Source organism: Gallus gallus, chromosome 3, assembly GCF_016699485.2.
Source record: "Gallus gallus isolate bGalGal1 chromosome 3, bGalGal1.mat.broiler.GRCg7b, whole genome shotgun sequence".
Lineage (NCBI taxonomy): Eukaryota > Metazoa > Chordata > Aves > Galliformes > Phasianidae > Gallus > Gallus gallus.
In genome coordinates this window covers 44,393,464-44,406,958 of record NC_052534.1, presented here as the reverse complement: position 1 = coordinate 44,406,958, position 13,495 = coordinate 44,393,464, and the positions used below count along the sequence as shown (strand labels likewise).

Here is a 13,495-nt window from a genome sequence, read left to right as displayed (position 1 = left end):
ATTAATACGACTTCAAATTAGCTATTTATTAGTTACACAAGTCCAAGTTTTTACTTAGATTATGTTCAAGTACCCTAAAACTTTTTTATTAACTAATTCAGTTCAAAACAAAGCAAAACAAACAAAAACCTTCTGACATAAGGCAGAAACGTAAACAGTTTGAAGTTTTCTTTCCACACTGAGGTTGAATAGAGATTTGTTTATAGTTCATTTAGAGGTAAACCATTACTTTAATGTGTTTTTAATTAACCATCCTAATTATTAATAATTAATATCAAAATGTAATTAATCATCATAATTTAGAAATTACAGCAGCTTTTGAAAGATATGAAGGCACACATTTAAAAAAACATTTTGGCATTTGCTATTTCAGTTACTTCAGTATCTTCGGAAAATATAGTAATTTTTACTTTGTGAGCCACTTGGTGATTCAGATGCTCTATCATCTTAAAAATTAGGATAAATTAGAATCACAGAATCATAGAATCACTGACCCTTTAGATTTGTTTAATATTTGTAATTAAGAAAAATGTTTAAATTATCTATAGTGTAAGCACAATCTCTCTGTACACATATCTACTAAGGAATAATACTGGGAAGAAAGAAGTTTGGCTATACTTTAATAAAGAAAGCAAATTACGAGAGTTATGCTCTGGGACATCTAAATCTCAGTGGCAGCTGCCATATTAAAAAAATAAAACAAACAAATACCAACAACCACAAAACACAACCATCACTGTCCCAGTACTAAGCTTCTCTACTATAACAAATTCCAGCAAACTATCCACAATGCCTTATGATCTTATTGAGTAGAATGGAATTAGAGGAAAGCCAAGGATTCACCTACACTCAGAGCTTATGTTCTCAGCAGATAGATACAGATCTAAATTTTGAAATTCTTAGTCACCAGCTGATATTGAAAAACACTCCGTATATTTCCTTTCAACATACAAGGCCAAGAAACTTGAGAGAAACTCTTTGTTAGAGAAGAGCTACAGCATGGAGAGAATGCAGTCTTTACAAGTTACAAAGACAATGATGGCAGAGCTGCTACCAATCAGTATGTCAAAAGGCATAACCTAAAGATATGCAGACTTTTGATATTCCTGACCAGCTCTTCTGCTGAGTCTTTGGGGGTCATATTGGCTGCACAAAGACCTGGAGAGGGAAAGAGCAGTCCATTTCCTTGTTAGATTTCTGGCCCCAAGAACAGGCCAAATCAGGCTTACTTATGTTTCTGGGGCGTCCCCTCATACCTTTTTCTTTTATTTTTTCCCCCAAGGCTATATATCTAAACAAAAACATACAAAGAAAGAAAAAATAGAAACATCACAAAGTCTATATAAAAGTGAAAGAGATCTGTATGTACATGTGATTGTGTGCCACTTGGCAAGCACACTAATTTTCTAAGGATTTCAGTAGGAATTACGAAAAGATCTGATTACAAATATACGACTGGACAATTTTACACACAAGAAATTCAAACACAACTACTACTTTGGACAGAAGAAATGTTACTCCAAGGCTGGTGTTTTTTCCTAGTCACAGATTTTTTGAGGTATACTGAAATAGGTATCTGAAGACAGGGTATGAATAGGACAGAGAGAGTCTCTATTCAGAGGAATCCAGTGATAGGACAAGAGGCAATAGGTACAAACTGAAACACAGGAAATGCTGCCTAGGCAAAACCTTGCAGTTGACAGAGTACAGGTTGCCCAAAGCTGGAGAGCAGCCTGGACATGGGCTAGGCTCACCCTGTTCTGCGTGTCCCTGCTTGAGCAGAAGCTGCAGCAGGTGGACCAAGAGGTCCCTGCCAGCCTCAGCCAGTCTGTTGCTCTGTGATACTACCAACTGCCAATATGTGATAGACTGAACTAATCACCACCTATTTCTAGGCACACATGTATCTTCCACAGGCTACATTAGATGGATATTTGATTCAGACTCGTGGAAAAAAATGTAATCTGAAAGCAAATTTATAACTGTTTTTCTTTTCATAAATGTCATCACCCAAGCCAGAGAAACCCACTTTTGACTTCACATTAAAGGGCAGTTTTGTTTCACAGAATGGCTTGAAATGGTGATACATAACACTGAAGTCATTTTACCTCTTTCCTGTAATTGGTATATATTTTTTTTCCATCTTTTAAGACACATTATAATGTGTAATCTCACCAAAACATATAACACAATAAGTTGGAACGTACTATTAATCATGCATAGACATCTCAGCGCTTTAACAGAATTAGAAGTTAAAACATACTTTCTTATCCCATTAAAATGAAAGAAAGACCTATATGTTATTTTTCCCAAACAGAAGCAAAACTGTTCCCTTTTCAAAATTTATTTTGCATTAGAGAATTGTTGCTCCTGTCTTTTGGAATGAATTGAATAATTTTCTTCATAAATTAAGTACGCTTTTTCTTTTTCTTTTTCTTTTTTTTTTAACTGTATATATGTAAATCAAACAATTGATGTTCAATCTAGTGAAATCAGTTTTGGAGGATAATGGGAAAAAAAATAAAATATGTAGCCAAAAAGCCTGAATAAAACTAATCAAGCTTTCTGACTAGCGCAACTATTCTCTTCACACAGGGCTCAGCACTTTGGAGGCCCGACTTAATGGAATTGTCACTGGCTAAGGCAGGTGTAAGTCCAAGGCTGTCCTCCCAGGTCTTCCATGCACAGTAAGACTTGGAGCCAAAGGAAAAAACAGAGAATAAAGAAATAAAAATGTTTTAAAATTCTTTTTAAATCACCCAGTGCTGAACTTTCCTATTTCTACAATCAGCGTGGTTATTTCTTCATGGGTTGAGGTAAAGACAGTTTAAGAGAGCAGAAGAGGAAGGGATAATAATAATAATAATTGGAAGAAGTGATGCACAATGAAACTGCTCACCACGGACTAACCAATGCCAAGTCAGTTCCCAAGCAGCAGCTGCCCACCAACCAACTCCCCAAGTTTTATTGCTCAGCATGATGCCATAAGGTAGGAGACATCCTTTTGGCCAGTTTAGGTCAGCTGCGCTGGTTCTGACCCCTTCCAGCTCTGTGGGCACCCCTTGCTGCCAATGTATTATGAGAAGCGGAAACGTCCTTAATTTAGTGTAAGAACTGCTCTACAGCAATTAAAACATCATTGTGTTATCAACACAGTTCTCATCCTAAATATACAGCACAACTATACCACCATACCAACTACTGGGAAGTAAAGTAACTGTATTCCATCTGAAGCCAGAACATAGTGATAGTATTGTTTATTATTTTCTATAAGAAAATACAGCCAGCCAAACAGAAGGACAAAATTTGCAACAATACTTCAAAGGAGAATGTGAAAATTTTGAAGGATCAAATGATTGTGCTAAACTAGACGAAAAATCTTACTGAATAGGTTAAGGCTCTGAGCACATTGTTTATTAAAGCAATTCCAAATCAGATGAAAACAGGACCATAAGCAGAACCCCTGAATACTGAATATTGGTGTAATACAACTGCTTCCTCCGCTGTCTCTTATGCAGGTTAATATGACCAGTGTGATACAGTATCACCAGCTCTATAATAACATCTTTCTTCAAAGATATTACAAAGAAAACACAATTTTTGGGTTAGAATTACTTTTTTTCTTATATTACTAAAAGCAATAAAGTTAGTTAATGACTAAATCAGGCTTGCAGATCTCATGCGTTCATTCTTGGGAAGCTTCCACCAGAAATCCTGCATACTGCCTCAGCTCAGCACTTAAATTTATTTAATGCAGATGTCCAGCTCTGAGTCACTGAAAGTAATAGGTCAGCAACGAGGAGGAGTGGATGATGGATGACACAGAATTCTTTCACATCCTTTCAAGTCAAAATACTAAAAATATTGGTATCCTAGGCCAGGTCAACTTCCTCTAGATTCTATTCTGCTATAATGGAAAAATACCCACTTTTCATTCTTTTTTTTATTACTTGTTCATAAATTCACGATTTATTTGTAATTATTCTTATTATGATCACTATTTATACCATCTAGATAGAAATACATATACAGATTACATATAATTTCCTGTGAGTGCTTTTTTTGTTTGTTTGTTTTGTTTTTTTTTTGTTGTTGTTTTGTGTTTTTTGTGCTTTTTTTTTTTTTTTTTTGGCCAAATGCAGGGGAAATTAAGCTTTTTTTGTAATCACAAGTTTATTAACAGGAACTCCACAATAAACAGTTGCTACATGTTTATTAGTTTGACAAAGGAGTGCACACCACAATGATAACTTTTCCTATGCACAGAATTTCAATGTAAGTATATTAATGCACTGTATTTGCCACACAGCTAAGAAATATCAAAAACATTGTTATCCTCACTGCAAGCATGCCTTTTTGAAGAGACAAATACATACTTCTTTCAGTCCTAGGAATTTAATCACAATTTTAGTATCTGTCAATGAGATCATACTTTGTCATATTGCACTCCTCAGGGTGGAGCTTATTTTGCAGTTTAGCTTCAAAGGCCGAATTGTTTTTTTTTTTTTAATCTGAGCTTGGTTATTGTCTGTCACTCAATCACAAAAAAGAAAATGAGTGAAAATGGACTACCTATGCTAAAGACCCTTCATGACTGGCAGTCCTCAAAAAAAACAGCAAAACTTGCAAAATAGACATCTCTACTTCTATGTGCACCAGGCTTAAAAGAGAACAACCAATAAGGAAAGCAGCATTAGTTCCTCTGCAGGCTACTTGCAGAGTTACCCCAGCAATGGTGAGTACACAGAGGCCCTGGTTAGGTACAGAACTGCTATGTGTCTCTGCTTTTCAGCCAGCCTCAGTCCAATGCAACAAGACACACATCCAATTCCAGGAAAAGTATGTGATCGGCAATAAGCAGTGATGAGAGGCAGTCCACTGTGGAATGGATTTGTACAATGATATATTAACAAATAAAAAAGAGAGTGAGAGATTTAAAGTAAATAATATACAGAAACAATAAACTCCTGCCAGAACTGTCCTATAAGAAATCTCTGGAAAGGCAACTATGGAAATACGTAAAAGAACATGAAGTCACTGCCTTTTTATTTTAAATTACTGAAAATCTCTTCTAAGTTTCTATTCATTAAAAAGAAAACAAACTATTCAAATAAATACTAGACATTAATTAGGAGGTAGAGGTAAGAGCTTGAAGGAAATTATTGTATTAAAGACCTATATCTTCCTAGGAAATATGGAAATATCAAATTCAATATACTACGTTTTCAACTGCGAGGACAACATCTAAAGCTATCAGCGACTTGCTACTCGTCAGTCACTTAGAACTTCTCATTTGCCAAAACTGTGATGCACTACACAGACTACACCAAATGACAAACTATCTCAATGATAAGATTATGATTGTGCCAGAGGAAAAAAATAGTTTTTCATTTATTTATTAGTAGATACAAAATATATAGATATTAAAATAATATCCATAACAATACAAATGATGAGAGAGAAAAGAGTAGTTCTCTGGCAGAGAACCCATGAACTACAGAGGCTCCTGTGGGGTACTAAGGAAAGGGACAGCAGAAGAACTGTGGGTATCAGCCACTGGATAGAACCCAGGTATGCTTCACTGTCAGACACTGAGTTTCATCTCAGCTGCAGTCAGTTAAATCAGATCCAAATGTAACTTTCTGTGTCTAAAAGATTCTGAAATACCATGAGCTACAAGGAAAGCTACAGAAGTTACACAAAACTCCTGTAGTGTTTATACTAGAAGATATACTGAAATCTCAGACAGTACTACACAAAATGAATGAAGAATTACCAAATAGCGATGAGTTACACATCTCTGCAATGAAAATATCTTCACCATGGAGCCAGCAGATAAGTATGAAGAGCCAAAGCCCATTTCCCACGTCACTCTCAATTCTTACCCTGGATAAGTTCTGTATTGTGACAAACAGTCAAATGTCTTGTATACCAGGAGTGTGGCACAGCCAGTACATTTTAAAAAGTATGCTTTAGGGATAGCTTGGTGTGCAACACTTTGCTGCATTGAGCCTCCCATTTCCAAATACGCATTTTCCTTTCCATTGTAGAGTTAACATAATGAATGTTGACATTACTATGGCTCCAAAAAATAAGTCTAATTCTGACTAGCATAAATCTCGGTGAGTTATTTTTGGTTTCTTTTTTCCCTAGAAGATGGATACCCTGAGAATCTGAATGATGGCTACCAATACAAACTGCAGTGTGCTATAAATAAATAAATAAATAAACAAACAAACAAATAAATAAATGTTTTTGAAAGCTTAAAAGTGTCAAGATATAAACTGATATGAAACTAATGGAAAAAATTTCAAGCCATTTGGAGAAAGCTGCTGGCAGGCTAGTAGGTGGTCTACATAGGACTCCCACACTCCAGTCTATCTAGACATGCTTTTGTGTTTGAGTAATTAGTGAAACTAGAGAAAAGTGATACTTTTGCAGTGACTGATGTTTTCTTATAATTAAATCAGTCTGGCGTATATCTCCCATAAAGAATTAGGTCATGAAATGTTCATAAAACGCCAACCTAAGTGTCATGTGGAAAATTACAAATTTAATATTTAGATAGATGTCTTCAGTAAAAATAAAAATAGTGGGGTCTTTAATTTCATAGAAAAATAGTATCATAAATTTACTCTGAGCATCATATATTAAAATAATGCTACGCAAATAGGCATGACAGTTAAATAAGGTTTTAGAATAAGACTGTTTAAATGAATAAGTAATATTTTAAAATGTCAGTCAGTGAACACACTATGAAAAAAGAAAGCTCAATTTAATTAGCTTGGTCACTTGTGGCTTAGGTAGAGAAAGGAATTAGCATGTAGAGTAAGCTAAAGCTGCCCAAAGCTTTGTGTGAGTTTTAAACAGGTATTCACTTTCATCTCAATAAAAGAATTACTGAAACAAATACTGGCTTAGGTGGCACTTTGCTGCTTTTGGCTCAAGAGGGCTTCTTAAGAAACTGCTACGCATTGCCTGGTATAAGTCAAGATTGGAACTGGAAAAAAATACATCTTCAGAAAAACCTTCAGCTTTTCTGACAATTCTGTAGCACGGATGTACACACGTCTTTATGGTTTACCTACATCCGCTTTATCTTGACTAATTTCTCTATGAAAGGGAAATAATATTCAGTTATTATTATAATTTATTAGCAATTACTGACGTAGTCCAGTGGAATTGAATGAGCAAAATGGATGGTCTGTGGTAATACACCAATTTCTAACTTACAGGATTTTTTTTAATGCCCATAAAAGTCAAGTCAACAAATTTGAGCACTTAAATATGCATCAAATATCACAGAAAGGTCTCCAAAATATATAGCATGGTCTATCTTCTGCAAAATCTGAACCCTCTCACATAACAAAGCTGGCTGACAAACATAGTGATTTTTTAGTGAGGAAAGACAATCTTTCCTCAGTAGCACAACCAGTGAAATTCAGCAGAACTTTCAGCAAAAACATCTCTAAAACTCCATACTACTGTAAATTCAAGTCAAATAACACTGTCCTGTTTTAGAATGAAAACCAAGCCTGACAGTTCTCCTACTAACTTTCTATCCTGGCATAATAATGTTTCCCTGACCTTACATACAGTGACTGAGCTGGAGAGATTAATATTCTCAGCTGCACAGCCACTTAATCCCTCCTTGTCTCATTCCATAACGTTCAGCAGCACCAGCACTGAATTCAGGTCTTTCTGTGGCCTTAAACACCGTTCCAAGCTTTGTATAAGCACATGTAGTATCAACCCTTAATCACATCCTTAGTTGTATGTATTATGAATACTTCCAGGTTAACCATTAGGACTTAAAATATAAAGCTAAGAATACCTTTACAGGATTGCAGTTACAGTCTGCAATATTTTACTACTGTGTTCTATAAATAATGGAGATAAGTGAATGAAATCTTCATAAAGCTTTGAATTACTCAAGCATAAACAGCAGGAAAGATTTAAGTGAAATTGCCTGTTTATATAACCACATATATGCAAACGGATAAGGCAGAACAATGTAAATAATTTCTATATGCTCTGAGAAGTTGAAATGCTTACCCTTGCCAAAGTGAGTGTTCCTTGTTTACATTCATTGCATCGGACCCTCAGTTTCCCAGGTTTCACAGCTTGGCAGAAATTCTTGCAAAAAACATAAAAACTGTTGTAACTAGCTGCACCTGTCAGGAAGGAAAACAAACAAACAAAACCATTTTCACTGAACAGCAGTATCAGAGTGTAAGGAAAGGTTTCTATTTGAGCAAAAATAAAGGTTTCTATTTGTATGTGATAAATATTCTTTTTTTTTTTTTTTTTTCTTTTTTTTTTAATACTGATTTTAAGGCCTGAAGACAGCATGGTGATTTTCTTCCCTAATATACTCGATGCATTTGTTCCAGTAACTCCTGCTTCTTTATCAGTACATAAAGGTGAACTACACTACAACTCCTTGAAAGTGCATCCTATCTTGAGCTTGAGCTCATGACTGATGAAAACTGACTGTAATCTTTGGCAAATGATGTATGAGATTAATTACTCTGGCTCTCCACAATTTACATTTTACTTCTAATCTAAATCTGTCTAGATGCAAGTTTAGTGAGTTCAAATTGCCTGAAAATTTCCTTGGATGAAGTTTAAAAGATTCATTTGGTTCGTATGAAAAAAAGAAAAATATTTAACTTAGCAAATCTAGTTTTATTTGTGGAAGACTGGAAACAATTTCTTTACTCTTGCTAGTAGTGACATAACCTAGCAAAGTTTGTAAACTGCTGCCAACTATGCAGGTTGCTCCAAAAGTATTGCCTCCTATTTATTTTCATGGAATCTACAACAGATACAAAAGAACACAATAACACTATTTAGTAGAATAAATTCTCAGCTACAGAGCAGTACTCTGTAACAAGGTCACCACCATTAGTTTCGCATTTTTGCCCACAGTGAATAAAAGCCTGCATGCTGCACTCATAAAAATCTGCAACAGTGCAGGTGAGCCACTGTCACTTTCGCCACTGCTGAAATGCATCACCCACTGCCTCACTGTGCTCACAGCCACTGTTTCGTCTCCATCAACATTCAATAAACATTGATGAATGTTAACAGATGCAATTTTTTTCCACGAGGAGGAATTTAATGACACTCTTTTGCTTCATCTTCACTTCTACGTCAGATGCTATTCTGTCAGACTGCCCCTCTGCTGCCATCTGTCACACAGCAACAGAATGTAACGGGATACTGGTGGGAAGGTTCAACCATACCGCCAACATCCACCTCTGACATCGAGGGCCAATAAAATAAAATAAGAGGCATTATTTGGGGAGCAGTCCTTGTATAGTTTTCCAAAAAATGAAATGAAGTGCACACTCTTCTGTGTAACTGCAGAACATGAAGAGAATTGTGTAAGCCTTAGGTGGCACTAATTACTTTGATTTCAACTGCAATCCTGATAATCATTCTGAGCAAACCCCTTTTTAGGATGATTATTGCTATCGCACAGAAACTGATGGAACTTTCATAGCCCTCTAGACCCTTCACCATCTTTGTAGCCCTCCTTTGGATGCTCTCTATTTGTTTTATATCCTTCTGATACTGTGGGGCACAAACCTGCAGACAGTGTTCAAGGTGAGGCCACAACTCAACTTCAGTGAGATCAGAGCCTGTTACTTATTTTGGTATCACCAATGCTCTTCCATTGCTCTGCATGAGCTTTGAAATCTAATTTGAGTGCTTTTTGCCTAGCTGTGTTCTAAGCTCATTCCATCTGTACCCAAAGATAAAATTATCTTATTGATAATATTCAGCAAAATATTCACAAGATAGTACAGCATAAGTCATCATGACTGAATACTGCAGTAAAACAGAGCAGTCATAGAAAAGGCCTAAAATGAGACACACTGATGACTTACTGCAGAGGATAAATCCTGTGCATTAGCTTGATATTTACTCCCTACAAAAATAGACTACATTAACTCAATATTTATTTTACTTAGGGTTTTTTTTTGTTATTTTGCTTTTTCATGGATATAAAACGTACTCCCTATACACATCACTCATGCAGAAATTTGAAACACAACAAGAAACAAATTTATAGTATAATGAATTTGAGCAGTTAAGCAGCATAGACACCCAGAATAACTTATGAAACATCTCCTACAGCATGGTTGCTGGAGAGGCAGAACACTGCAGGAAGAACGTTGTGATTTTGGGAGAAAGGAGGAAATGAATATTTTCAACAAGCCATTCAGCATTCTATGCAGACATGCTGATCTCACTATGACCAAGTGCAGTTACCTTACTAAGTGAATGTCCTAAGCATTACCAGGAGTAGGGAAGACTGAATTAAATATACAAAGGCTAAATGATGGCATAGTACACAATTCTGATGACAAGAATTAAAGTCTTTACAGACTCATTAATATCACTGTGAATTTTACCAAGGCCCTTCACTGAGACTATATCCCTTTGAACAGTTTTTCAGAGGGGAACTGAAAGAAAGAAGGACAAAGGAATTTGCAAAGAAAAGAAATCAGCTCTGGTATAGCTGTAGTAAGAGGAATTGCAATTGTGGCACCATGCCAGTAATCACTCAAATGGCTGCAGCACCAACCTTACAACCTCATCTTTCCTCATTCAATCATGGTCTATAGGTTTTCATAAAGCTTTCCATTAACGTTTTATAACACTGGTACTCAGCAAGAATGTGCAAACACAGCAAATTACAAGTGTAAGAAAATGGAAGTTCCTTAAGTCCTAATTCTACTATGTAAGGTGTGCATTAACACAATAAATAAACAAAATTCAAATTTTAACTACTGATCTGCTTGCATTTACACACATTGGTGGATGAAGGGCAATTGAATGTGTTGTATCTGTTCTTATTCTTTTCTGACAGCAATTTAAATTTTCATTTCCATATTCCAAATATCTGCATCCAGGTGTCCCTAAAATGTTTTTTGACCATCAATGATTCTCTCATTGCTCTGAATACAACTTCCAGCTTCTCCACACCAGCATGTTTTTTGAGATATCGATTACTCTGCATCTCTAACAGTACATCGTGCTTATCCTCAAAGATGGTGCAACAATAGAATAAAGAAAATCAATAACTGGTTAAGGGAGTGGTGACATGAACAGGGCTTTAGTTATTTAAGACATGGAACTAGTTTTGAGAAATCTGGTCTTCTGGGGAAGGATATAGTGTATATAAAATGAAGATATGAACGCATGCTCACTTATGATCCACGCATGGACATGTCTTCTCATCCCAAGAAGATACCCTCTCTCTTTTTTACCTCTTCAAAGCTAATTTTCTCACAAAATATTCTTCACAGAAAGTATTAATAGTGTTCGCTTCCTTTACTATTTTTGTACAAAGGAGAAAGTAGCATTCTCTGATGTGTATCCCAGTGTTTTGTACTGGCTGCCCATTTAGATTTTTAAGCTCATTAGGACCAGAATTACCTCCTTTTTTTTCTGTATAGTTAATGATGAACATGCTGTGGGAGCTTTATACATGTTAGTGATAGCATAGACCAATTATTTTGATATGCTTGACTAGTTAATCAGAAAACATTACTCATAATGACTACAGATTTGATTCTGAAATCTCTAATCAGTCAAAACACCCATTATCATCCATATGAATGTTAAAGTGAATAAAATCTGAATAGGGATATTAGGAGCTAATCTACTGTTATCCTTTGAACTGCATTTTCATATAGATGATAATGATTACTGATTCTTTCCCATAGAAGTTATTTAAAAGAGAACACAGCTATGGGAAAGTTTTTCAAAAGATTTAAAATTGCATGATGCTAACATTGTTTCTGATTCCATTATATTTACATTTAGACTAGTTACAATTTGTGAAATGTAGATTGGCTGTCAGAGACCTCTCAGACCATTTTAGCAATTTGTACTACATAACTAAAAATACATAGCTAGAAGTGGAAAAAAGTATTTTTTTCAATGGTCTTTTAAGGACCTTGCTCAATTCAACACAATAGGAAGAAAAACATCTTCAGTATACATCCAGTAGTCTCAAAGTAGTTTAAGTATCCATAAACTGCCAAATTTAAATAAAGTGTGGAGGTTTGACTTCTGAATAAAAAATTAAAAAAAAAACAAACACAAGAAATTTCTTTAAATTTTCCATTTCTTATCCAAAAATAAAACTTACATGTTCTACCTTTAATCTCTTACTTTTTAACTGTTCATCTTTACCTGCAGAGATTTCACAGAACAGGACTTCCCCCCAAGACATGTATGTGCAGACATATATATTTATAAAACATTTCTACCTGTTGATAATGATATTTATTCTTTATGATGCTTGTCTAATTCCATGAAAATAGCTTTTATTTGACAGTTAGATTCATATAAGCTAGTCATGTTCTATTCTACTGAGAAAAACAGGCACTTTTATGGTTCGATTCAATTCATCCTTAAGTAGATATAAAAAGATATAAATATATCAGATAAATTGTGCCTAAAAGAGTCTACTTCTCTCTGCTGTGGAGGTTGAGGACTCCTAGGTCTGTGACAGATATTTACACTGTCAACATCTAAAATTATGCCAGATGAAACCCCCTTGGTGATGCTGTACACAAGAACACATTTTTTGCCACAAATGTGACAAATAGCTACAGTATTTCTGCAGTAAAGATAACAATATTAAATAGACTGAACTTTGAAGAAATTCCTTTTCTTGAGACTCAAATACAATTTGGAATTTGGCTGAGAAGTGTTTATGCTATGCCTGTGTAAGAAATGAAATACTGGAAATACTTGACAAAGACAAAGGGGGGGGGGGAATTTATCATCTAGGCTCCATCCCTCCCAAACAAAAGTTTGTGTGTATAAAAAAATAGGAGTCCTCTATTAATTAAAAAATGAAAAAAAAAAAAAAAAAAGAATATAAAGAAAAAAAAACTATTTCAAATTTCTGTAATTCAGGATGGGGTAGGGACAAAGGTTATTAGACTTTCTCTTTCAATCTTTATCATAAAAGAATCATCTGCTTCTCCTCATTTTAATTCCCCAATACCAGAACAAGAAATTTTATGTGTATATATATATATATATATATATATGTATGTATACACACTTTTACATAAATGTATGTAAAAGTTAATTTCCCCAAGCTCTGTCTGTTTGATCTACAATGGTGACTGGTAAGGGGTATTGCTGTCTTCAGGTCACCCCCATCGCCTTTCTCACTTGTATTTTCTCCTATTCTCATTTAAGTTAAGGATTTCTCCTATTTTCTTCCCCTGTTCCCTTAGGTAAGAATATGAGGGAGTGGCTGGGTGGGAGTCTGGCTGCCAGTGGGGAACAACCCACCACAACTTTCCAACAGCTAAATTCATAAGAAGACAAAGGCATAGGATGGATTTAAAATGGGGAAATTAATTGAACAAGCCTGTAGCTTAAATGCAGCCTGTAGCCTCACTGAAGATGGGCAAAGCAGAAACATCTGACAAGCCTTCTTGCAGCTCTTTCTCAC

General features: G+C 35.3%; 1 protein-coding gene across 4 annotated transcripts in view; it reads right to left on the bottom strand.

The window, feature by feature from the left end:
• The window catches only part of PARK2 (parkin RBR E3 ubiquitin protein ligase), a 680,874-nt gene that overhangs the window by 434,489 nt on the left and 232,890 nt on the right, over positions 1–13,495 (bottom strand). For all 4 annotated transcript variants that reach the window (XR_005858705.2, XM_419615.8, XM_040698150.2 and 1 more), the window contains one exon: positions 8,056–8,174. Coding sequence is in view for 2 of the 4 variants with exons in the window: in XM_419615.8 (XP_419615.4) it covers positions 8,056–8,174 (119 nt within the window). In the remaining 2 variants the exon portion in view is untranslated. The remainder of the gene's footprint in view (positions 1–8,055; positions 8,175–13,495) is intronic.